At 39.1% G+C, this 27,796-nt stretch overlaps 1 protein-coding gene and 1 pseudogene across 9 annotated transcripts in view; both read left to right on the forward strand.

Annotated features, from left to right (window-relative positions):
• AFG1L (AFG1 like ATPase) overlaps positions 1-27,796 on the forward strand; it is a 195,095-nt gene that overhangs the window by 16,293 nt on the left and 151,006 nt on the right. For all 9 annotated transcript variants that reach the window (XR_012324774.1, XM_073789485.1, XM_073789484.1 and 6 more), the window contains exon 2: positions 14,284-14,507. Coding sequence is in view for 8 of the 9 variants with exons in the window: in XM_073789485.1 (XP_073645586.1) it covers positions 14,284-14,507 (224 nt within the window). In the remaining variant the exon portion in view is untranslated. The remainder of the gene's footprint in view (positions 1-14,283; positions 14,508-27,796) is intronic.
• LOC101324221 (large ribosomal subunit protein eL42-like) lies at positions 708-1,246 on the forward strand (annotated as a pseudogene).

Raw genomic sequence — 27,796 nt, forward strand, 5'->3', positions numbered from 1 at the left:
TAGTATATTTAGAGATCTTACCTCAGAAGAAATGCAAAAACATACACACACACAATTTTCTTTTAATTTCAGAGGGCTCTCAGACCATCCCCCCCCTTCCCTGCCAGTTGACTTGTCATGGACCCCAAGTCAAGACCTTGTTTAAAAAAAAACAACCTACGTGTATATAACAATTCTTGTTAGGGCTGTTCGTGACAATTTGCCTTTTTCTAATTTCTTTTATAATTGTTGCTGTTGAATTGCCTCTTCTTTCTGTGTTATAGGTTACCATGTGCCATTAAGAAGAGCATAAATGTGGTTTATTATATTAATTATTATTTTTTTAAAAATATTTATTTATTTATTTGGCTGTGCCGGGTCTTAGCTGTGGCACCCGGGATCTTCGTTGCGGCGTGTGGGATCTTTTAGTTGTGGCATGCAGGATCTTAGCTGCAGCATGCGGGATCTAGTTCCCTGAATAGGGATCGAACCTGGGCCCCCTGCACTGGGAGCAAGGAGTCTTAACTACTGGACCACCAGAGAAGTCCCTGTTATATTACTTATTAATGCCATGAGATTGTTTAAGTGGAACATATTAGCATAGACTGTAATACTGCAGAACTTCAGAAGAATTTTTTTGTTCTAAACCTCTGTCTTCAGATGAAAACTTAAATATTGGGGGAAATCACTTCTTCCCCTGCCGATAGCACCCCCACAAACAGACAAACATGGTGTATATCCCTGAAACTTTCCAAACTAACTGTAAGAAGCATGCCAAGCATTAAACCCACAGAGTGACACAGGACAAGAAGGGCAAGGACTCTCTGAATGCCCAGGGAAAGCGGTCTTATGACAGGAAGCAGACTAAGCTGCTTTTCTGGAAAAAAGGCTAAAACTGCAAATGGAGATTGTGCTGAGGCTTGAATGCATTGAGCCTAGAAAGTGCTGCAGAGTTAGAGAGTGCTGACTGTTAAGACCAGCAAGCATTTTGAACTGGGAGGAGATAAGAGAAAGGGCTAAGTACTCCAGTTCTAAACTTCATCTTTTGTTTTATTGTGAAGACAATAAAATCTGGAGGTTATGTTCACTTCAAAAAAAAGTTGAAGCAGGGGGAATTGAAGTAATAACAAATACACTCAGAGCCTGGGGAAACTCATTTATTTTCCTTGGGGAGAAAAATTGAAGTAATTGTTAAAATACTATCTAGAAAGTTATAATAGATTATTCAGATGCTAAGACATCATGATATTGAGTAAATCTTATAACAAGTGGGCTATGGAGTATAGTGGGATCTTCCTTAAACTTCGTTTAGGAGAAAGTAGTGAAATAAGGTACAAAATTGAGGTATTAGAACAGCGCAGACTTTTTGTGCCTCTAAAATCTTACATTTATGTTTGTAGATTAGTTTGTGGATCTTCAGAATGGCATTTTCCCACTGTCCATTTGGAGTACAATAAGACAAATTAATACAAATCAAAATAATATGGCAGCAGCATCACATAATTTGTGTACACTGATGCAGTAACAGATTTAATTTAGTGCAGCTTTTGAGAAGTCTTTTGTGATTCAATTTATACAGCTGCTGTCCAGGCCTAAGCTGGCCAATCTCTCAGCCTTGAGTATCTTGCCTGACTGATTCTCTCTTTCTCTTTCTTTTTAAAAAGACTGATATTTTTTAGAGCAGTTTAGGTTCACAGCAAAATTCAGAGGAATGTTACAGAGATTTCCCATATACCTCCTGCCCCCCACATGTCCCCTGTTATCAATACTCCCCAGTTATCAACATCCCATACCAGAGAGGTACCTTTGTTACAGTCGATGAACCTACATTGACACAGCATCATCATCCAAAGTCCATAGTTTACAATGGGGTTCTTGGTGTAGTACATTCTACGAATATGGACAAACGTACAATGACACATATGCACATTATAGTATATTTTAGGGTATTTTCACTACCCTAAAAACCCTCTGTGCTCTGCCTATTCACACCTTCTTCCTACCTACCCCCTCCCTTTGTTTACTACTGATCTTTTTACTGTCAATAGTTTTGCCTTTTCCATAATGTCATATCATTAGAATATAGGACCTTACAGTATGTAGCTTTTTCAAATTGGTCTTTTACTTAGTTATGTGCATTTAAGTTTTTTCCATGTGTTTTCATGGTTTGATAGACTCATTTCTTTTTAGTGCTGAATAATATTCCATTGTCTGGATGTACCAGTTTATTTATCCATTCTCCTACTGAAGGACATCTTTGTTGCTTCCAAGTTTTGACAATTATGAATAAAGCTGCTATAAATATGTGTGTGCAGGTTTTTTTGTGGACATAAATTTCCAGCTTCTTTGGGTAAATACCAAGGATAATGATTGTTGGATTGTATGGTAAGAGTATGTTTAGTTTTGTAAGAAATGGCCAAACTGTCTTCTAAAGTGGCTGTACCATTTTGCATTCTCCCCAGGAAAGAGAGGTCCTATTGTTCCACATACTGGGCAGCATTTGTCAGTGTTCTGGATTTTGGCCATTCTAATAGGTGTGTAGTGGTATCTCATTTTTTTTTTCTTTTTTTTGGCCTTGTCACATAGCTTGCATTCCCTGACCAGGGATTGTGAAAGTGCCAAGTCCTAACCGCTGACCACCAGGGAATTCCTTCTCATTGTTCTTTTAATTTGCATTTCCCTGATGACATATGATATGGAGATCTTTTCATATGCTTTTTTGTCATCTGTATATCTTCTTTGGTGTGGTTTCTGTTAAAGTCTTTGGCCCAGTTGTTTTTTTTAAAATTTATTTTATTTTAGTTTTATTTTTGGCTGCGTTGGGTCTTCGTTGCTGCGTGTGGGCTTTCTTTAGTTGCAGCAAGCAGGGGCTACTCTTCGTTGTGGTGCACGGGCTTCACATTGCAGTGGCTTCTGTTGTTGCGGAGCACGGGCTCTAGGCACATGGGCTTCAGTAGTTGTGGCACGTGGGCTGAGTAGTTGTGGCTTGCGGGCTCTAGAGCACAGGTTCAGTAGTTGTGGTGCACGGGCTTAGTTGCTCTGTGGCATGTGGGATCTTCCCAGAGCAGGGCTCGAACCTGTGTCCCCTGCATTGGCAGGCGGATTCTTAACCACTGCACCACCAGGGAAGTCCTGTTTGGCCCAGTTTTTAATCAGATTGTTTATTTTCTTGTTGTGAGTTTTTAGAGTTCTTTGTATATTTTGGATAATAGTCCTTTATGAGATGAGTCTTTTGCAAATATTTTCTCCCAGTCTGTGGTTTGTCTTTTGAGATCATGGCATTGTCTTCTGCAGAACTGAAGTTTTTAATTTAATGAAGTCTAGCTTATCAATGATTTCTTTCATGCATTGTGCCTTTGGTGTTGTATCTAAAAAGTCAAAGCTATACCCAAGCTCGTCTAGGTTTCTCCTATGTCTCCTGTATTTCTCCCATGTTATCTTCTAGGAGTTTTATAGTTTTTTCTTTTACATTTAGCTCTATGATGCATTTTGAGTTAATTTTTGTGTAGGGTTTAAGGTCTGTGTCTAGATTCATTTTTTTTGCATGTGGATGTCCAGTTGTCCCAGCATCATTTGTTGAAAAGTCTTATCTTTGCTCCATTGTATTGCCGTTGCTCCTTTGTCAAAGATCAATTGGCTATATTTACGTGGGCCTATTTCTGGACTCTATTATGTTCCATTGATCTATTTGTCTATTCTTTTGGCAATACCACACTGTTCTGATTATTGTAGCTTTATAGTAGATCTTAAAGTTGAGTAGTGTCAGTCCTCCAATTTTGTTTTTCTCCTTCAGTATTGTGTTGGTTATTCTGAGTCTTTTGCTTCTTCATTTAAACTTGAGAATTATTTTGTCATTATCCACAAAATAACTTGCTAGGATTTTAATTGAGATGCCTTTGAATCTATAGATCAAGTTAGGAAGAACTGACATTTTGACAATATTGAGTCTTCCTATACGTGAACATGGAATATCTCTCCATTTTTAAGTTCTTTGATTTTGTTCATCAGAATTTTGTAGTTTTGTTCATATAGATCTTGTACATATTTTGTTAGATTTACACTGAAGTATTTCCTTTTTGGAGGGTGCTAATGTAAATGGTATTGTGTTTTTTTAAAAAAATATTTATTTATTTATTTATTTATTTTGGTTGTGCCAGGTCTTAGTTGCAGCATGCAGGATCCTTTGTTATGGCATGTGGGATCTTTAGTTGTGGCATGCGAGCTCATAGTTGTGGCATGTGGGCTTCTTAGTTGTAGCATGTGGACTTCTTAGTTGCGGCATGCAGACTCTTAGTTGCGGCATGTGGACTTCTTAGTTGTGGCATGTGGACTTCTTAGTTGTGGCATGTGCACTCTTAGTTGTGGCATGCATGCAGGATCTAGTTGCCCTACAAGGGATCGAACCTGGGCCTCCTGTATTGGGAGCACAGAGTCTTACCCACTGGACCATCAGAGAAGTCCTGGTATTGTGTTTTTAATTTCACATTCCACTTGTTCATTGCAGGCATATATGAAAGCAGTTGACTTTTGTATATTAACCTTGTATCCTTACTATAATTACTTGTTAGTCCCAGGAGTTATTTTATTGATTCTTTTGTATTTTCTGTATAGATGACCATGTCATTTGGGAACAGACCATTTTATATCTTCCTTCTCAATCTGTATACCTTTTATTGCCTTTTCTTGTCTTATGGATTTATCTAGTACTATGTTGATAAGGAGTGAGGAGAGGGGACATCCTTGCCTTGTTCTTGATCTTAGTGGGAAACATCTAGTTTCTTACCATTAAGTATGATGTTTGCTGTAGGTATTCTTTATCAAGATGAGGAAGTTCCCTCTATTCCTAGTTTACTGAGAGTTTTTATCATGAATGTGTATAAGTTTTTTCAGATGCTTTTTCTGCTTTTATTGATCTGATCATGTGATTTTTCTTCTTTAGTCTGTTGATGTGATGGATTACATTAATTCATTTTAAAATGTTGAACCAGGGACTTCCCTGGTGGTCCAGTGGTTAAGACTCCATGCTTCCACTGTAGAGGGCATGGATTCGATCCCTGGTCAGGGAACTAAGATCCTGCATGCCACATGGCACAGCCAAAAAAAAAAAAAAAAAAAAAAAAGAAAAGAAAAAAGGTTGAACCAGCCTTGCATTCCTGGGATAATTCTCACTTGTTTATATTGTGAAATTCTTTTTATACATTGTTGGATTTGATTTGGTAGTATTTTGTTAGGGATTTTTGCATCTATGTTCACGAGAGATATTGTTGTAGTTTTCTTTTCTTGTAATGTCTTTGTCTTATTTTGGTATTAGGGAAATGCTGGCCTCATAGAATGAGTTAGGAAGTATTCCTTCTGCTTCTAATCCTCTGAAAGAGGTTGTAGAGAATTAGTATAATTCTTTAAATGTTTGGTAGAATTCACCAGTGAACCCATCTGTGCCTGATGCTTTCTGTTTTGGAAGACTATTAATTACTGGTTCAGTTTCTTTAATAGATGCAGGCCTATTTAGATTGTCTGTTTCTTCTTGTGTGAATCTTGGCTGATGTGTCTTTCAAGGAATTTGTCCATTTCACCTAGGTTCTCAAATTTATGGGTTGAGTTGTTCATAGTATTCCTTTATTATCCTTTTAATGTCCATGGGATCTATAGTGATATCCCTCTTTCATTTCTGATATTAGCAATTAGTGTCCTCTCTCCTTTTTCCTTGTTAGCCTGGCTAGAGGCTTATCAATTTTATTGATCTTTTCAAAGAGCCAGTGTTTGGTTTCATTGATTTTCTCTGTTGATTTCCTATTTTCAATTCCACTGATTTCTGCTCTTATTTCTTTTCTTCTGCTTACTTTGGATTTAATTTTCTTTTTCTAGTTTCTTAAGGTGGAAACTTAGATGATTGATTTTAGATCTTTCTTCTTTCTAATATATACATTCATTGCTATAAATTTCCCTTTAATCACTGCTTTTGCTGCATCCCACAAATTTTGATAAATTGTGCTTCCATTTTCATTTAACTCGAAGAATTTTTACATTTATCTTGAGGTTTCTTCATTGACCCATATGTTATTTAGAAGTGTGTTGTTTCGTCTCTGCATATTTTATTTTATCTTTAAATTAAAAAAACTTTTTTTTGGCTGCGTTGGGTCTTCATTGCCGCACGTGGGCTTTCTCTAGTTGCGGCGAACAGGGGCTACTCTTCGTTGAGGTGTGCAGGCTTCTCATTGTGGTGGCTTCTCTTGTTGCGGAGCACGGCCTCTAAGGCGTGCTGGCTTCAGTAGCTGTGGCTTGTGGGCTCTAGAGCGCAGGCTCAGTAGTTGTGGCACACAGACTTAGTTGCTGTGCGGCACGTGGGATCTTCCTGGACCAGGGATCGAACCTGTGTCCCCTGCATTGGCAGGCGGATTCTTAACCACTGTGCCACCAGTGAAGTCCCATAGTTTCTGCATCTTTTAGAATTTTCCATTTATCTTTCTTAGATTTTTTTTTTTTTTTTTTTTTTGCGGTACACGGGCCTCTCACCATTGTGGCCTCTCCCGTTGCGGAGCACAGGCTCCGGACGCGCAGGCTCAGCGGCCATGGCTCACGGGCCCAGCCGCTCCGCGGCATGTGGGATCTTCCCGGACCAGGGCACGAACCCACGTCCCCTGCATCGGCAGGCGGACTCTCAACCACTGCGCCGCCAGGGAAGCCCTCCATTTATCTTTCTGTTATTGATTTCTAGTTTAATTCCATTGTGGTCTGATGGCAGACATTGTATGATTTCTGTTCTTTTAACTTTGGTAAGGTGTGTTCTGTGGCCCAAAATATGATCTATCTTGGTGAATGTTCTGTGTGAGCTTGAGAATAATGTGTATTGTGCTGTTGTTGGATGAATTATTCTATAGATGTCAAGTTTAGCCAGTTGATTAATGGTGTTGTTGAGTTCAACTAAGTCCTTACTGATTTTCTGCCTACGGGATCTGTCCATTTCTGCTAGAGGGGTACTGAAGTCTCCAACTATGATAGTAGATTCATCTATTTTTCCTTATAGTTCTATCAATTTTTACCTCATGTAGTTTAACTTGATGGTCTGTTGTTAGGTGCATATATATTAACGATTGTTATGTCTTCTTGTAGAATCAACTCTTTTATCTTTATGTAACATCCTTCTGTATATCTGATAACTTTCCTTGCTTTGAAGTCTGGTCTGTCTGAAATTAATATAGCTACTCTTGCTTTCTTTTGATTAGTGTTAGCATGGTGTAATTTTTTCCATCCGTTTTTTAAAAATATCTTTATTAGATTATAATTGCTTTACAATGTTGTGTTAGTTTCTGCTCTATCCATCCATTTACTATTCATATGTATGTGTCTTTGAATTTAAAGTGAGTTTATTTTAGTCAACATGTAATTGAGTCTTGGGTTTTGATCCACTCTGACAATCTTTTAATTGGTTCATTTACACCAATCAATTTCTTTTCAATCTTGGGGGCAGCAGTTTGTCCTGTGTCCTTCCTTCTCTTATGGATCTGAAAAGATACGTTGATTTTTCAGCTTTTTACTTGTTGTTGGGATAGAATGGCGACTTATAAGCTTCTTATATGCAGTACTAGATAACCTATGATTCTCTTTTTATGTCTGCTGATTGCCTGAAGTGATGCCTCATCTTCAGTGTAACTTGGTTTTCCTTTTTGAGAAATGTGAATGCAGTATAAACTACTCAATAAAGATGTTGGGTTAGTAAAAATAAAAGTGGAAGCAAAGGACTTTAAGCCTCTCCAAAGCCAGATCCCAATAGAAACAATGTACTTTGCCCACAGTCCTGATGGTTCCTATGAATAACTTTAAAAATTAGATACTTTATAACTGTAAACAGGAATATGAAGACTGAGGAATATCTACTGGATTTGGCAACACTAGGCATTGGGTGGGGACTTCCCTGGTAGTCCAGAGGTTAAGAATCTGCCTTCCAATGCAGGGGACACGGGTTCTATCCCTGGTCGAGGAACTAGGATCCCCCATACCACAGGGCAACTAAGCCTGTGCGCCACAGTTAGCTGGTGCACCGCAGCTACAGAGCCCACGTGCAGCAACTGCTGAGCCCATGCACTCTGGAGCCCATGTGCTACAACTAGAGAGCCTGTGGGCTCTGGAGCTCACATGCCACAACTAGAGAGAAGCCCACATGCCGCAACGAAAGATCATGCTGCAGCTAAGACCCAACGCAGCCAAAAATAAATAAATAAATAAATAATAAATATTTTTAAAAAAAGGCATTGAATGAACTTGGCAGAAGCCATCTCAGTAGAAGCTTGATTATAGTGGGTTGAGAAATGAGCAGGATGTGAGGGGGCGGCCAGAGAAAGTAAAGGCAACTCTTTCAAGTGGTTTGGCTATGAAGGGAAAGAGGGAGAGCAGGTGTCAAGTCAAGGAGGTTGTTTGTTGTTGTTGTTATTATTTTAAGAGGAGAGGGTTGAGCTGATATGAAAAAAACTAGAAGAGAGGGGAAAGGAGATGATATAGTACAGAGGTGATTAATGAAGAGAATGATATCTCTGAAAATGTACGAAGGGAGGGGATTCAAGAAATATTTAATAAGCACCAATCATGTCATGCACTGTTGCCCTCAAAGAGCATATGTTCTGATGGGGAAAGAAAACAAAAAGGTAAATAAGTATCATATAAGGCATTTAGTATAACTAAATATAGTGGTTCTTTAGATATAAATAATAAAAATATATGTGTATAAAATACCAGAGAATATCATGCATAGAAAGATCCTTTTTTTCTTACTATTTCATACTTTTAATAAATTAGTTATTACTTCATGAAACTTGTTTTTCAGTTATGTATATTTGTGTGTATATTGGGTCATGATTTTTTTTCCAAAAAATTGAAATCCACTGATTAGAGGGTGAGTGAAGGCATTAATAGCCCTTGATGGAAAGAGAAATAGCTCTTAAGCTGTAACTGCGGAAAGAAAAGAGAATGGGGTAGATACAGGTGAGTTTGGAAATCTGGTGGTAGGGAGCTGAGGGTGAGTTGAGATTTGTGGAGGAGAAATTAGGCTGGCAGAGGGTTGGAGGAGGAGGCTCTCCAGTTGGGACCATTGTGAACAAAGGCATGGCTATGAAATGAAAGAATGGAAAATGTTTGAGATATGGTAAGCAATCCAGTTTGACTAGAAGGCAACCCACATTATTGAATCTACCTTTGCATTTTCCATTCTACCCCGCTTCCTAACATTTTTGCTGTTGCCATCCTAATATGGGCCTGTATTATTCCCACTTAGAATAGTTTCATAACCATTTTCTCTGTACCCAAATTCATTTTACTTGCTATTTCCAGTTGATCTTGATACATTACTGCTGCAATTTTTTTGTTCTTCCACCTGCACTTAAAACAAGTCAACTTTGGGACTTCCTTGTTGACGCAGTGGTTAAGAATCCGCCTGCCGATGTAGGGGACACAGGTTCGATCCCTGGTCCGGGAAGATCTCACATGCTGCGGAGCAGCTAAGCCCGTGCTCCACAACTACTGAGCCTGTGTTCTAGAGCCTGCGAGCCACAACTACTGAAGCCCATGTGCCACAACTACTGAAGCCCACGTGCCTAGAGCCCATGCTCCGCAAGAGAAGCCTGCACACCGCAGCAAAGATCCAACGCAGCCAAAAATAAATAAATAAATAAATTTAAAAAAAAAAACCAAAAAACAAGTCAACTTTGATATTCCCTATTACCCATTACATGTGGTGGTACTCAGTCATTTCTTGTATCGAAAAAATAGATGCATTTTGAACAGTAGAGGGGGAGTAGTCTGAAAATGCAGGCTGCACCCGTATTATGGATTCCTTGAACCTCAGAATGAGGACACTATCTGTGTTGGGAATCCCCAAGACTACCCCCAGGTTTGGTGATTTACTAGGAAGACTCAGAGGACTCAGCATATGGTTATACTCACAGCTACGATTTATCATAGCAAAAGGATACAGAGCACAATTAGCAAAGGGAAAATACATGTGGGACAATGTTCAGAGAAAATTAGGCACAAGCTTACAAGCGTCTTCTCCCAGGAGAGTCAAACAGAACATGCTTAATTCTTCCAGCAACTTACTGTGACAACAGGTGTGAAATGTTGTCTATTAGGGAAGCTCATTATAGGCTCAATGCCTAGAGTTGAGCCGTGGTTACAAAGGCACCCTCTGCCTAGCATGTGCCAAAATTACAGATTTATAGAAGGAAACTAGGTGTTCAGCATAAATCACATTGTATACGATACAAACATTTAGGCACAGTGAATCACTCTTACCATTTCTGGGAATGATGGGAACCCAAGTTCCCAGTCAAGAGCCCATTTTTGCAAGCAGGCATTGCTAAGGACGGTAGTCTCAGGCCTGCTGTGTTAACTCTTTTCTGCACACTATTCTTACTTAATGTGATCCTATAAGGTGGGGAAGTGGCCTTAGGGGCTGATTTGGAAATGGGGTGATATGGGCTTGGGAATGAGGGAAATGTGAAGAGGTCAGGACTTTGTTACCCCCTCTTCTTTTCTCAAATAGATTTGGGATCCGATGGAAAGTTTTGTATAGAAAAAGTTGCTGCTGTTAACATTGCATTTGAAAACCACTCCTTTAGGGAATTCCCTGGTGGCCCAGTGGCTAAGACTCTGTGCTCCCAGTGCAGGGGGTCCGGGTTCGATCCCTGGTCAGGGAACTGGATCCCACGTGCCGCAACTAAAGATCCCGTGTGCTGCAACTAAGACCTGGCACAGCCACACAAAAAAAAAACTGTTTCCCTTAAAAAAAAAAAAAAAGAAAACCACGCCTTTAAACAATGAGATGAATTTTAAGCAAAATATTGATAAAATCACATTGAGATTTTAGCAAGATCATCCTTGTAGTTGATGGAAGATATTTTTAGAGATTGTGGTGTGGTCATGGTAAATGTGAGGCAGGAGGCGATCAGAGGCAGGGAGGCCAAGCCAGAGACAATAAGAGGCCCAGCTGGAGTGGTTGTGTGAAGAGGGGAGGAGGGAATGGATTAGAGAGTATTTAGGATGTAAAATTGAGTAGCACTGATGATTGATTGGCTGAGGACCTGGTTGAGGGCTGGGGAAAGGGTTTGTGGGATGGAGGAGAAGGAAATTAGCATTATCTTAGGTTTCTTACTTGGTTGATTCCAGGGAGTGGAAAAGAGCATTTTCCCTGGTTGTGAGTTTCTCAAATCCTCCAACACTAATGGTTATCCGTCAGTTCAGTTCTGGCACTATCTACCTGGAGGTAGCATCGGATCCCCCAAGTTAAAGGGCCAATCCCACAAAAGTGGCCCCACTTCAGAGGCCAGCTGCAAATGGGCTGCCCAAGCTACCCACACTTCCGCACGTCTGACTACAAATTTAGTGGGTTGATACTTAGCTAAATTTGATAATTTACTAGTAATGGTCATAGAAATCAGAAAAAACACTTTACTTATGTTTATCAGTTTATTATAAAGGGTACATAGAACTCAGGAACAGACAAATGGAAGAGATGCCCAGGGCAAGGGATAGGAGCAGGGGTGTGGAGCTTCCATGCCCTCTCTGGGTATGTCACCTTCCTGGCACCTTGACGTTTTCACCATCCTGGAAGCCCTCCATATCTTATTGTTCAAGAGTGTTTATAGAAGCATGTAAGCATACAATTTTTAAAAATTACTTAAATAATTAATTTTTGGCTGCGTTGGCTCTTTGTTGCTGCGCGCAGGCTTTCTCTAGTTGTGGTGAGTGGGGGCTACTCTTTGTTGCGGTGCGTGGGCTTCTCACTGCGGTGGCTTCTCTTGTTGCAGAACATGAGCTCTAGGCGTGAGGGCTTCACTAGTTGTGGCACGCATGCTCAATAGTCATGGCTCATGGGTTCTAGAGCGCAGGCTCGGTAGTTGTGGCGCATGGGCTTTGTTGCTCTGCAGCATGTGGGATCTTCCCGGACCAGGGATCGAACCCGTGTCCCCTTCATTGGCAGGCAGATTCTTAACCACTGCGCCGCCAGGGAAGCCCTATAATTTTTAAAAGCTAACTTGTAAAACAGCATCTATAGCCCAAAGTTTCCCTTTTTCCTGTGAAACCTTTATTGAAGTACAATTTATATACAAATAACATTCATGATTTTAGGTGAACAAGTCAATGAGTTATGACAAATGTATACAGTCATGTAACCACCATCATAATCATAATATAGAATACCTCCATCACCCCTAAAATTTGCTCCTACCCCTTTGCTACCAATCCCATAACCCTATTCCTGGGTTCTAGAAACCACTGATTTGCTTTCTTCCACTAGAAAAGTTTTGCTTTTTCTAGAACTTTGTATACTGTAGTCATATAAAATTAAATTTTGCTTCTGGCTTTTTTCAATTAGCATAATACTTTTAATATTCATCTACATTGTTATATTTATCAGTAGTTTTAATCCTTTTTACTTCTGAGTAATATTCCATTGTGTGGATATACCATCGTTAACCCATTCATCAATTGATGGACATTTGGGTTCATTTCAGCTGTTAAATATTATAAATAAAGCTGCTGCTTTGAGTATTCAAATACAAAAAAAAAAAGTGGTTATAGAATTTAATCTCCAGCCTCCCCTGCCCTCCCAAGTTGGTGGGTGGGGCTGCAAGTTCCAACTTTCTAAACACTTGGTCTTTCTGGGAACCAGCCGTGTCCTGAGGTTATTTTGGGGCCCTACCCTGCGTTCATTAGCATATGTGGGATGGAAAGAGGCTCATTATGATAAACAGAAAACACTCTATCACTTAGGAAATTCCAAGGGTTTTATGAGCTCCGTACTAGGGACTGTGGACCAAGGGCAAATATGTTTCTTATACCACTCTGGTAGACATCTCAAATTGCTGGAAACCTTATGGAACTCTCAACCTATGCCTCCAGCTTCAACATGAACCCAAGCCTTGTTCTTGGTCCTACGAGGCCTAGGCTTCCAAGAGACCCTTAGTCCGGTTCTCTTTTGCAGGCTGTAAGCCCCCTGTATTAGTTAGGGTACAATTTAGGCCTCCGTAACAAAGAGACCCTAAAATACACTGCTTGAAAAGCAAGATAGACATTTATTTTACATAAAAATCCCGGCAGGTGGTCCAGAGCTGGTTTGGCAGCTCAGCATTGTTAGGGAACTTTGCTCTGCTTTGCTCAGCATTCTGTGCGCCTCTCCTTGCCAGGTTGGCTCTTCCAGCTGCAGTCATGGCACTTTCTTTCCAGTCAGAGGGAGGGAAGGGAAGGGGAGGAGTGGGATTCGCCCTTTCCCTTTAAGTGCTCCAGAGCGGAGCTGCACACATTTCAGCTTACATCCCATTGTTCACATGACCATCCTGGCTGCCAGAGAGGCCAGGATATGGAATATTTCACTCGGCAGCCTTGCACCCAGCTAAAACCTTTATTCAGAAAAAGGGAGAGCAGTTATTAGAGGATAGCTCTGCCCTATCCCTAACAGTCATGGTATATTTAAGGATTTTTTTTTCCTTTTTTAGAAAATGATGGAAATAATGTTGTGACTGTTAATTCTTTTCCTAAATTAAGTAGTTTTCATATTATTGAAATAAAGGAAACATGGTATTCAATGGAACAAGAGGAACAATGGCAAAATACCCTTGTAAAATCTTTGTCTAAAAATGTGCCAGTTTGCTGCTCACTGAACCTGCCCCAGATAAGGAATGGAGTTCTAACTGGACCTTAACACAGACAATCAACTTTCTTCCCCAAGAAGCTAAAAAAAGGATTAACACACCTCCCTGCTTTGAAACAGACACTCTGTTGTGTCTCAACTCTTTGTGTTCAACCTAAAGGTGATGGAAAAGGGAAGGAGTCTCGCAAGAAGTGTGCTGAATTCAATGTGGTAACATCTGAATGCTGTGTTGTTTTAGACAGTGAATAAAGAGGCAGTAGAAAACCCTTTGTGACTAGCGTCTAAGTCTCTGTCTTCGTACTGAAGAACCAGATTTAGGCCTAATGCAAAGAAAGGTACCACCCCTGCTGTGAAGAAAGATGTGATGAACCCAGGTGGCTCATTCATTGGAGTGGAGGCAAAGCAGACATTCCATTCTTCCTGGAAGAGGGGTTGTAGTGATAGCTTATGAGTTTGGGGTTTATTAAACTGAGACATTTATAAATATATTTATGTTACAAAATGTGTTTTATATTATTATTTTCATCAAAGTGATATTTACAACTGCTCAAATATAATTATAACTGGTTAAAAGTTTTAATGTGGCCATTAAGAAATAATGTAGAGCACTATGAAATATCTTGATTTCAGAAAGTCTAAAATTTTATGTATATTTTTGTTTATAGCCTATACAGTTCAGACAGCCAAGAGTATGTCTTCAACTGCTGCTACAGAGGTTTATTCAAAAGCTTTAGCTGTTTGCCATGGACCACTGGACCACTATGACTTTCTGATCAAAGCTCGTGAGCTAAAGGACGATGAACATCAAAGAAGAGTCATACAGTGTTTGCAGGAATTACATGAGGAACTTAAAGGATACAGTATAGAGGCAGAAGGCCTTTTTTCTAAGGTAAGGTTTGTGTGACATTAAAGATTGAACAGTTAAAAATGTAAGCATTTAAAAAATGGATTAACTGCAGTTGGGTACAATGATGAAAGAGCTTGAAAATTTCCTACCAGTTCCTTTAAACAAGCTCTGCTGGATCCCCATTTCTGACCTCTTGATGTTCCATAGCTTTCTTTCACCTTCAGCGGGATTCAGATAGCTTCATATTGAGGTATTTAAAAAAAAAAACCCTAAATACCAGTCAAAGTGAACACTTGTGTGCATTTCAAAGCTTCTCCCTCTCTCTAGGTTAGGCCTGGCCCAGGATCAGCAGCAGAGAAGAGGGGGTGACTTGTTCTTCTCTCTCTATTCTTCTCCTCTCTCTGCTCGCTTGGCTTCTCTAGGCTCAGAACGAGGGGGATAGAAGATTAGAGTGAAACAGCAGAGTCTGAAGTCACCAGTTAAGGGCCTTTTGTGTGGTAGATGCTGACATGCTAGCTTTCTGTGAGGGGCACTGGGTGGATTCTTCAGGACTCCCATGAGGACCTCCCTGCTGCTCCACTCTGTGACTGACCTCTTATGGCTCTAACGGAACACCTCACACCACTACGTGAGGCTGAGACGGCCTTGCCCTTGCACTTAGCCTTCTAAGAGGGGTCCTTTCGGGACAGCGCTAACCAGGTCACCTTTATGGCGTCTACTTAGGCCACGGGAAGTATAACATCTCATTTCTCCAACCCCTTCTGCATGGGCAGCTTCAGTCAGTCTCCTGCCCTTGGACTTCTGCAGATATAAGAAGCAAGCACCAGTGTCTGTCTTTGTCCTGTGCACCCCTATACTCCTGGGGACACGTGTCAAGTTCTTCCATGAGTTCTTTCACACCCTGCTTTGGTAGCTGTCTGTAGATTTTCTCACCTAAATGAGTATCCACCCCGTTTTTTCCTTAATGCTAATCTCCTTGGATGTTTCTCTTGGGGACCCCCTGCACTTGGCATGAGGTTCATCTGGGGGAAATGCCACAGAATTCTTTACCCAGCTAACAGCTTTCTGCCTTGATTACTTTGATTTTAGGGCTGTTTTTTGACTTTTTTTTTTCTCTTTTTAAGTAATTCCTGCATGGATACAATTAGTGCCTCTCTTTAGTGTGTAGGGGGACCTGTCTCCCCTTGTCCTCAGCTTTGAGTTTTTGCTGAAATTCTGAGACACCAGGAAAACTCCCATTCCTTATCCTTCTGTAGAAGCCATTGTCATCAGTGGTGTCATCCTCAAATCATGAGGGGTATTAATAGTTACAAGAGTTAGAATTTGTTCAACCTAAGAAACTACTTTTCCTTTAACTGACTGACCAAACCTCCTCCCCCCACCCCGCTACACAAATATTCTTTTATTATAAGATCTTTATAAGAAAGGTATTGTATAACAATGTGTTAGTAGTACTTTATTTAAAAACTCTACTGAAAGTAATTTTATGTTTTAAAAAGCACTTCAGAGTGTAATGAAATAGTTTTATTTTTATATAAGGAAAAGGCTGCCATTGTGTTAGCATCTTTTGGTTAAAAGGAATAGAGAATTATTTAGGTCTGAGAGAGAAATGGAGATGTAGAATAAGATTACATAAGAAAATAACAATGAAGGGCGTCTCCATCGCTCAGCCAGGCCTCACAGAGCCTGTGCCAGCTTTCAGCAGTGTCAGCGGCTCTGAAAACTTTGATGACTTGTAGTAGGAGGTACCCATTGATTCTCCAGAACCCTGCCATTCACATAATCTGCTTACTCTTTGTTCCTTTTCCCATGCCCTTACCCACTTCTATTTATTCTACCAGCTTCTTGGTTCTTTTCCTGTATCCATGGTTTAAATTCCTGAGTAAAAATCTGACCATCCACCCAAACACTTCATCCCTGTTTGGGCAGAGCTTTCACACCAGTTTTCCAGAGGCTGCTAGTTAGCACAAAGATTGGATCTCTGTATAAGGTGCCATCCAGGGCTCCTGTGAGCAGGGCGGTTTCCCTCAGAAGTGGACTGTGAGTGTGGAAGCCAGAGTGTGTTAGCTAATCCAGAACAATGGTTATGGGAAATAATGATGAATTATCCCTTTTGATGGCCAACCTTTTCTCTTTTTCCTGTGTTTCCAAAAGTTGATGGGTGAGTCAAGAAGCAAAAAGTTTGGAAAATACAGATTGCTTAGGTACTGCATACCTAATTATAGTTTGCAATACAGGAGGTCTTCCAAACAAAATAACAACTTTGTTATGTATCATAGCCAGGAAACAAGATGTTTTACTTACCAGATTTTTTTTTTTGTTATCTGAAAGTTAAATTTCTCTCATGACTGTTGTATCTTATTCCCTTTCTAGCCCTCTCCCTTTTGGAAATACAGTCCTTTTCCTCCTCCCCACTCTGTATCATCCCTAGGGCTCATCTTACAGGGGTTGGTGAACTTCCATTCCTTAATAAAATATTCCTTAAATTAACTTATCTGGTTGCCAATTCAACAACCTATTTTTTTCTTTAAAATTATTATTTGGCTCTTCTTAAGGGTATTTTCCCATACTTCCACCTTTGATTTATAAATTGGCTATGCTGGATTTGCCTAGTAAATAGATAGCTATTTAGCAGTAAGTAAATGCAGTACTTTCTATCTAGAGGCCCTGGTTTTATTGGGTAATTCTTATGTAAGGAGGAAATTTGACAAGTCAGGTAGTTTCAAATGTGTCTAATGAAAGCTTATATTTGTTAAATCCCAGTGCATACGTGAATGAATGTTTAGTAAATGGATCGACATCTCTTTATGATAGTATTTGTCCTGTAGTTTCTTTAGCCCACCAAATCATTGTTTTTCAGTGTTTTTCAAACATTGAAAAAGATCCAAATACCAAATGTAATTTGAATAAAACATATATAAAAGCTTTAGTTTTGAAGATTCTAAAGGTGCCACAGACTACTTCTAAAAATATAGACTGATATGCTGATTATCAGAGAAGGAAACTTTGGACTGTTAGGTTTTCCAGCAGTAGAACTTTGTTAGTATGTAGAGTTCTTGATTTTGGTAAATAGGGTTTATAATTTCATGGACATTTGATTTTTCCCCCAGCTTTATTGAGATATTATTGACAGATAACATATGTAAGTTTAAGGTGTGCAATGTGATGATTTGATACCTGTATACATTGCAAAATGATTACCATAATAAAATTAGTTAACACCTATATCCCTTCACATAATTACTGTTTCTCTTTGTAGTAAAAACATTTAAGATCTACTCTTTCGCGGGCCTCTCACTGCTGTGGCCTTTCCCGTTGCGGAGCACAGGCTCCGGACGCGCAGGCTCAGTGGCCATGGCTCACAGCCCTAGCCGCTCCGCGGCATGTGGGATCCTCCTGGACCGGGGCATGAACCCGTGTCCCCTGCATCGGCAGGCGGACTCTCAACCACTGCGCCACCAGGGAAGCCCCTAAGATCTACTCTTTTAACGACTTTCAAGTATATAATATAATACTGTATTGTTAATTATAGTCACCATGATTCCCAGAACTTATTCATATTATAGCTGAGAGTTTGTACCCTTTGACCAGTATTTCACCATTTCCCCTACCCCACAGCCCTTGGTAACCACCATCCTATGAATTACGCTTTTTAAAAATTCTGCATGTAAGTGAGAACATACAGTATTGTCTTTGTCTGACTTATTTCAGTTAGCATATATGGGCATTTGATTTTGATGCAGATGTTTAAATACTCATTTTGGTGGACTTGTTAAAAAAAAATTGTACTCCTAAGAAACTTTCTGTAAGGGTAAGCCATAATGTTAGAATAAAATGCACCTTCTTCACAAAATGCCAGAATTATTAGTCAGTGGGAAAAAATTGGTGGCAGACTATTAGGCTGCTTTCACCTACCTACATAAAAATGTTTTCTCTAGTAAAAATTTGAAAAAGTTATGAGCAGATGACTATGCTATATGAGCAACAAACTATAAAGAATAAGCATTTATGAATACTTTACTTTTGTTATCAAATAAAACTTATAGCCAGGTTAATCTGACACATTTAATGTATGCATAATTGTTATTGTGCTGTGAGGTAATTAGGCATAAATGGTAAGTAAGTAGTTCATGTAAATCACTATAACTAGAATTACTTTTACACAGCCAAATCAAGCATTTCTAGAGTCATGGAGGGAGAGAATTAAAGAGTGTGGAGCTACTCTGAAAATCTCTGTTTCCATTAATCAGGTGTATACAGGCAGCCAGGTTTTTTCATCTCTGGGGAGGAGAAACCATAGCCAGAGAGACCTGGGAATTGGGAAGAGGAGTGGGGAACAAAATTCCTTTTCCTTTTCTCCTGCTCTTCACAAAATAATTTTGCTTTTCCCTCATGAGAAATTATTATTTCAAACTTCCTTTTACAACCTATGGTCTTTTATTTGGATACCTCTCCTCACTCTGCCAAGAACAATGCATATAGCAGGTAGAGACGACCTGCGCTGCCTTGAATCTGGCTCATCTAAGGTGTTGGTGCTTTCTGTGATCTGGCTTCTAGCATCTGGAGGCCGTGAATAGGATACCTGGAATGCCGGGCTGTGGAATTTTCTCTCAGGAGATGCAGGAGGCCTATTGTCTGGGTCCCTTCAGTTATTTATCCAAGACTAGGCAGTTTGCTGGTTTTTCCTCAGTTCCTCCCTTCTCTCCCCCAGCTAAGGAAGTGAGCACTTATACTCTCCGTTCCTCTTCTTAGAATTGGCATTTCCTATAGGTGAAGTAGGTTGAGCAGTGTGATTTAGGTAAAGCCTCCCTGTTTCCTGGTCATTTATCCTTCAGAACATCATAAGCAACACTGAGTATGAAATAGACATCTATAGCTACAGCTTTATTAAAGACCAGAAATATTTTTAAATGAATATTTTCTTGTATCAAATTTTTATGAAAGCCGAAACAAAAGATTATGTCCTAACCCAATGACGGCATTATTTGTAAGGAAGTGAGTCAAACTGCATTGTTTTTTGAGAACTAACACATGCCAAAGACTCATTTAAAGTCTGAAATTTGAGAGAGTGTAATGGGCCTGCTTCAGTCTCCAGAATAATTAACAAATGTATCCAATTACATTTTAAGTTTTGTCATGGTTCTGAAGGTAAAATTATGCCGTCAACGTAGATGAGAGTGTCTTTTTTTTTTTGAGTTTTTTTCCCAGTTTTATTGGGATATATTTGATATATAGCACTGTATAATTAAGGTATAGAGCATACTGATCTGACTTACATGCATAATGAAATGATTACCACATAAGTCCAGTGAATATCCATCATCTCCTGTAGATACAAAATAAAAGAGAAAGAAAAAAATACTTTTTTCTTATGATGAGAACTCTTAGGATTCACTCTTCTAACGACTTCCACATATAACATACATGAGTGTTAATTATATTAATCATGTTGTACATTACATCCCTGTTATTTATCTTATAACTAGAAGTTTGTACTTTTTAACCACCTTCATCCAGTTCTCCCCCCCCCCTTGCCAGATGAGAATGTCTTTTATAAATTCCTTAAAATAAATTTAAAGAAAAGGGGTATAGCCCTATTTTATAATGTCTGAGATAGGAATTTTATCTGTCATTGTCCGCCAAAACTGACTACTTTGGTTATGGCAGCAGAATTATGTAGGCCATAAGGAGGCATTAGAGCCATGGAATCTATGCTGAGATTTTGGTCAGGTCTCTAGATCAGGGGTTGGCAAATATTTTCTGTAAAGGACCATGTAGGAAATCTTTTAGGGTTAGGGGGCCATATGATCTCTGTCATAGCTATTCAGTTCTGCCATTGTAATCAGAGTAGCCATGGATAATTCAAAAATAAATGTATTCTGATAATATTTATTTAGAAAAACAGATTTCAGACTGGATTTAGCCTATAGGCCATAATTTGCCAACCCCTGCTATAGATGGATGACTGCTTCCTGACTAGATTTGAGGGCTGGTGGGAGACCATTAATAGTATTCAAGGTTCTCTTGGAACTGTACTTAGTCTAGCTTTCCAATCTGATTTTTCATTACTTCCCTTTATGTATACCTGCCTCTAGTCAACAGAACTATTCACTGATTTATTATATAGACAAACAGACAAATGGAACAAAATAGGAAGTCTAGGAGATACATGGAGACTTGATATACCATTGAGTTGACACTGAAAATCAGTGGGAAAAAGATGGTCTAGTCAGTAAGCAGGGATGAGACAATTGATGATCTTTGTGAAAAGGAAAATAAAATTAGGTACCTACCTCTCTGAACATAAACATAAATTCCATAGAGTCAGTGTTCTAAGTTTAAAGTGAAATTTTAAAACTTCTTGAAGAAAATATAGAGGGTTATCTTTGTGAACCTGGGGAAAGGAAGACTCTCTTATACAAGATATGAAAGTTTAAATTATAAAGGTAAAGTTGGATACACTTGACTATACTAAAATTTAAAACTTCTAGTCAACAGTAAGCACCATAGAAAGGTGAAAAGGCAGACCACAGACTGGGAGAAAATATTTGCATCAAAAGTAATTGACTAATAGATTGACTATAATTGACTATATATATCTAGAATATATAAAGAACTCCTACCAAAAATAGAAAAAAAAATCAAACAACTTAGTAGAAAAATGGACAAAGAAGAGTCTGTTTTGGGGTGATAACTAGCAGATGCCACAAAAATAGATAAGTAAATCAGAATGTATTTTTTAAAATGGAATGTTGAGATGATAAACTTCAAAATCAGAATTGTTAACTCTGAGCAAGAAGGGCACAAAGGGGGGGCTTCAACTCTATCTAATGTGTTATTAAATTTTGGAATAAATATTTCAAAATATAAAGATTTGATAAAGCTGTGTGGCAGGTAACCAGGTATTCAATATTTTTTCCAATTTAGCGTGTTTATAATATTCGATAATAAAAGTATTTTTAAGTGTAACTGTGAGATATTTCAACAGGTTAGTTGATTTAAGAAAATAATTTTGAGGAAATTATAACTTTTCCTGATAATATAATTCTAGACTCTACTAGTCAGCATTTGCTTTTTACAAATAGACTGAGTGAGGAAGGGGTATTATTAGCTCAAAAAGTACTCAGCAAGACATAGGGAATATCTTAGTAAGAGGTTTTTAGCGATGAAACTTCTTTCCTCTTTCTGGAATCTCATCAGCTGAGTTTTCTTGGCCTTAAATCTTTTTCATGAATGCCAGATGTTTCTGAGTTCTATGTACATTGGACTTAATCTTACCCCATGTTCAGCAGAGTTTGTCTTTTCCAGGTAATGTGTCCATTTTACATACTGGGGAAATACTTAGCCAAGTGTCTTCTTGTCCTTTAGGAGATTAATACATCTCCAGGGTGAGCACTGGGGAAAGAAGTTCTATTGTGTAGCTGGGAAAAGCAAATGATTTTTCGTTTTACAGAAAAATTTATCATGCTTAGCTAGAAAATGTATCTCTTTGTTTATCAGAACGCCTGGAATTATCATATATAAATTCAGTTCAACAACAACAAGAAGAGTTGGTCCTCACTATGTACTAGGCTCCATGGAGCCAAGGATACAGGTGTAATTAAGGTTAATGTTTTGTGATTTCAGTGATACTTTATTCAGTGGAAGAAATGGTCATAAACAGCTGTTTATAACTCAGTGAATTAAGTACAAAAATTCATATGGGTATAAAATGCATATGGGGACAGTCTTTGAAAACCCACTCTAAATAAAAGGATTTAAATGTATTTTATTCCATATTATTGCTTCACTTGAGACTTCTAATTCTGTTTCTCATAAAGAAATTTTATGAATCAAATTACTATTCATTTACTCTTGAAGGACAAGGTTCTAAGGATATACATCAAAATTAACAACATAAATCCCATAAAAAATATATGCTGGGCTTCCCTGGTGGCGCAGTGGTTAAGAATCCGCCTGCCGATGCAGGGGACACGGGTTCAAGCCCTGGGCTGGGAAGATCCCACACACTGTGGAGCAGCTATGCCTGTGCGCCACAGCTACTGAGCCTGTGCTCTAGAGCCTGCGAGCCACAACTACTGAGCACGCATGCCAAAACTACTGAAGCCCGCGCGCCTAGAGCCTGTGCTCCGCAACAAGAGAAGCCACTGCAATGAGAAGCGCGCGCACTGCAATGAAGAGTAGCCCCGGGGCTTCCCTGGTGGCGCAGTGGTTGAGAGTCCGCCTGCCGATGCAGGGGACACGGGTTTGTGTCCCGGTCTGGGAAGATCCCACATGCCGTGGAGCGGCTGGGCCCGTGAGCCATGGCCGCTGAGCCTGTGTGTCCGGAGCCTGTGCTCCGCGACGGTAGAGGCCACAGCAGTGAGAGGCCTGCGTACCCCCAAAAAAATAAATAAATAAAATAAAAGAGAATAATAAAATGTAAATAATGCACTCAAGATTAATATTTAAATAAACTTTATAAAACATTTCTGAGAATTATTATTCTATAAAGCTTCCATTTGTGCAAAAGTATACCACTTAAATAACAGCAGTTTTTGAAACTAAAATTGAGAAATCAAAATTACGTTTGAAGAGAGACAAAAAAAAAAAAGGTCTCAAGTTTCTTCTCAGATTCAGAATGTTCAATAGTAGGCTTGTGTGAAGACTGAATCAACCCTAAAGATAATTCTTTATTCATTTCAGGATGTGGGAATGGTGGGGGGAAATCCAGCACATAAGAGAGGAAAATCAGGGTGGATAGACAGGAGACAAGAAAAATCCCTTGGCAGAAAATATTTATGAAGAAGGAAAACAGGTCTCTATTTTAAGGCTTGTTCACTTGGATCCACTGGCAACAAGGACATGGAGGAAGAAGTAGGGAGGAAAGCATGCTGCTAAAGGTGAGAATCTGAGTAAAGGGCAGTGGAAAGACCTCTTTTCAGATATAGGCCTACCCTTCGGTGAAGGGCATTGCTTTATTTGGAAAAGCCATAGGATGTGGTAGATTTTGATTTCTGTTCTAGTGATTTCATTCTCCTTATAAAGTTACCAGTCAATTAATCTAGTTCTAAATTATTTAGATTTCTTTTTTCAGTTGTTTTTCCATAAATCTATTAAAGCCTGAAGCTCGGAGTTCTTCACCAGTTGCCTCCACATTTGCTGTTCCTAAAGATTCTCTATGAAGTTGGCACTTCTTAAGGATAACTCTAAGAAGCTATATTGTCTTTTAACAATATTAAACTTCTCAGGAGTTACATATTTGCCTTCAATTAGTTTTTTTAAATTGAATAGTAATTCTGATTTTGCTTTATACAGTTTCTTTTTTAAAAAAAATATTTATTTATTTATTTTGGCGGCACCGGGTCTTAGTAGCAGCATGTGGGATCTTCAGTTGCGGCATGCGGACTTTTTGGTTGTGGCATGTGAACTCTTAGTTGCAGCACACATGTGGGATCTAGTTCCCGGACCAGGGATCAAACCCAGGCCCCCTGCATTCAGAGCACGGAGTCTTACCCACTGGACTACGAGGGAAGTCCTTATAATTGGTTTTTAACTGAGTGAAAACCTCTATTTAGAAACAAGAGAACTATAAAGAAAAACTGAGCAATTCCAATCCATGCCATCATCTTCAATGGAGATGTGCAGATATTAGGACCTGAACACTGAACACACATTTCAGGCCACACTACCACAGCCATATACAGCTTCTCCAGGAGAAGCGTGAAGCATAGCTCCAAGGTAATCCATAGTCCCTTCTTGGCAGTGAAGACCACCACAGAGCTGCCGTCAGTTACCTTTGCCCTGATGAACCACAAAAAGCCCCCACAAGTATTTCTCCGTGAACCACACTTCCACCTGGCAAGGGTGACTTGTCAGCAGAGCAGGTAATAGGTAGTGTTGTCTTTTCCTCCAGTTTCCTCCCATTCAATGCATTCTCCACACTGTATCAATAATGATATTTCTAATGGATAATCTGATTGGACCATTCTCCTGCTTAAGACTTCTCAGTGCCCTCTAGAGAAAGTACAAACTCATTAGCAAGTTCTACAGGGTCCTTGAGAGCCTGCCTGGTCCCTGTCTCTTGCTGGCCTCATCTGTCTTTGTTCTCTGCTGACAATAAAAGCAGCAGCTGTGACAAGCTACTTGAAGATTGTTAGACAAGACTGGGGCCTTCTCTTGCCTTTGGGTCTTTGTTAAGGCTGCCTGTCCCCCCATCCTTTTACTGTAGCCCGTCTCACATGGCCCACCTGGTGACCACATGCTCCTTTAGTAAATACCATGTCATTGTTTTCTGGATCTTTTAGGTCTGCAGAACTTAGCTCACTGCCTGATACAAAGTAGGTGATCAATGCTCAATCCATGTTTCTGGAATAAATGAAAAAAACCTGAAGATTTGAATGAATAACAAAGCAATCACTGAAGATTCACAAAATAATTCTCTGCTGACTCTGAAGGCAGTTGTCCTGGTGGCTGTGAGCCTATCCATATGTCTGTGTGAGAGCATAGGTGTCTCTGTCAGTTTTTTTGTTTTTTTTTTAAATTAATTAATTTATTTATTGGTTGCATTGGGTCCTCGTTGCTGTGCATGGGCTTTCTCTAGTTGCGGTGAGCAGGGACTACTCTTCGTTGTGGTGCGTGGGCTTCTCATTGTCGTGGCTTCTCTTGTTCCGGAGCATGGGCTCTAGGCACACAGGCTTCAGTAGTTCTGGCACATGGGCTCAGTAGTTGTGGCTTGCGGGCTCTAGAGCACAGACTCAGTAGTTGTGGTGCACGGGCTTAGTTGTTCCACGGCATGTGGGATCTTCCCAGACCAGGGATCAAACCCGTGTGTCCTGCATTGGCAGGCGGATTCTTAACCATTGCGCCACCAGGGAAGCCCTCTGTGAGTTTTTATATTCACTTGCTTCTCTGTGGACATGTTTGTGTTCTCATTTCCTCCATAGTGTCAGTTCTTTGAAAATCCAGGAGAAGCCTGGAAGGCCACTTTAATCCCTCAAATTCAGAGCCTCAACTAGGTTCAGACTGAGGAATATTTTCCACATCCTTCTTTTGATAAACTCCAGGTAGGTTTGAGAATTATGCTTAAGTCCTGGATATCCCTCCGAACAAGTGGTGGACTGGAGTAGGTCACACCTAGCTTATCTTCACCTAAGCTAGTCCAGAATTCGAATATCAGGAGTGAGTGAACTGGAAGGATTTGCTGGAGAAATTGCCTCCTGTCATTTGTCTCCCACTGACACACATAGGCACTTAGAAATGCTTGTTGCTTGAATGCATGCAACATTAAAAAGTCATTTGCATCTTCAAATTCTGTTATAATGAGAAATTGAGCCGTTTCTTATGCTAGTTGTAGAGGTTTAAACTCTGCCCCCCACACTTGTTTATTATTTAGGTACTTAAAAGGCTTAATTATACTAGTAAACTGAACAAATTGGTGTACTTTAGGTTACAAGGGTTCTTTTGCAAATCAGCTGATGGTATTTAAAAAAAGATTTTCATTTAAAGAGAATTTGTGGGTGCTAACATATAGTTCAGTTCTTTAGCTTTAATGATCGTCTTAGAAACCTGAAGTGATCTACTTTTATTAAACAGTGGTCTATGTTGAGAATGATATAATGCTTGTTTTTAAAAGATGTAATTATGCTCAGTATTCCAGCTGGAATCACTGTCTATCATTTTAGGAGTTAGTAATGGATGGTGAGGGGAGTAGGGAGAAACAGGAAAAGGAATATTCCTACATTTTAAACAAATGAAACCAACTCTTTATTTTAAAGCCTCACCCTTATTATCTAATTGTCCTAATGGAAATTATACTTGACTAGCAGGTAGACAGTAACCCAGAAAGGTGGAGGACATGCTGTTTTAATTTATAACTTTGATGAGAATCACCTTGGATTTTTTTTTTTTTTTTTTTGCGGTACACGGGCCTCTCACTGTTGTGGCCTCTCCCGTTGTGGAGCACAGGCTCCGGACGCGCAGGCTCAGCGGCCATGGCTCACGGGCCCAGCCGCTCCACGGCATGTGGGATCTTCTCAGACCGGGGTATGAACCCGTGTCCCCTGCATCGGCAGGCAGACTCTCAACCATTGCGCCACCAGGGAAGCCCACCTGGGATTATTTTTAATGCTAGAATTTTAATATCATAAGGAACAAAGCATAAAGTTAGAATGATTAAATCAAAATATTTGGAATGATGGATGGCAAATGTTTACTTTGCAGAAGTTAAAGGAATAGTTTTGAAAGCAATTGTCTAAAATGCAAATATGTAGATATTTTAGAATAATTTTAGACTTAGTTCAAAAGTAAAAGTAATACAGTAATTAATCACTTTACCAGATTTTGTTTTGTTTTTCACAACTTTTTATTTTGAAAAATTTCAACAGTACACTTAAAACCACTAATGGTTAACATTTTGCCACATTTGTTTTCTTTTTTTCTCTCTCTCTCTCTCTCAATATTTTTTCTTTAATCATCTGAAAGTAAGTTGTAATATCATAACACTTGACCTCTAAAAACATCATTATGTATCTCCTAACAAGGACCTTTTCCTGAATAACTATATTACCATTATCATACCCAAGAAACTTAACATTGATGTAATGATATCTAAAATAGGGCCACCCGATTTAGCAAACAAAAATACAGGATGTCCAGATAAACCTGAATTTCAGATAAATAATGAATAGTTTTTTAGTGTATATATGTACCATGCAATATTTAGGACATACATGCACTAAAAAATTATTTGATATCAGTGTGAAATTCAAATTTACCTGGCATCCTGTATTTTATCTGGCAATCCTAAATATGAAGCCCATATTCAGATTTCTTCAGTTGTCCCCCAAATGTTCTTTTAACTGTGTGTGTTTGAATCCAGTAATCATGCTTTACATTTGACTTTGTCTAATAAAATTTTGATAGAATAATTATCAGATATTTACTTTAAAAATTATAGTCCTCACGTTCAAAAGATTCTCTATGTGGAAGTGGGCTTTTATGTATATAAAATTCAAATCATAAAATTTTTACTAAATTTAGTGGTTTGGGGTGCATCACTAAATGCATAACAACTAGGACCCCAAACACTTGTGACATCAGCACATTTCCTTATTGGACAATTGGCAATTTATTCATATCATTTAAAAAAATTTTAAAGATATTTTTCTGATAGCTGCTTTTCTTATTATCCTCCCTTTTGATTTAGTATATAGTATTGTAATACTTATTATAGTAAGTCTCCTAAACTTGACATACTCTCTTGACTAGATACCTATGAGTTTAGTTTGTTTTTTTTTAGATTCCACATATAAGTGAGTTCATACACTGTCTTTCTCTGTCTGATTTATTTC

Source organism: Tursiops truncatus, chromosome 12 (genome assembly GCF_011762595.2).
Source record: "Tursiops truncatus isolate mTurTru1 chromosome 12, mTurTru1.mat.Y, whole genome shotgun sequence".
Lineage (NCBI taxonomy): Eukaryota > Metazoa > Chordata > Mammalia > Artiodactyla > Delphinidae > Tursiops > Tursiops truncatus.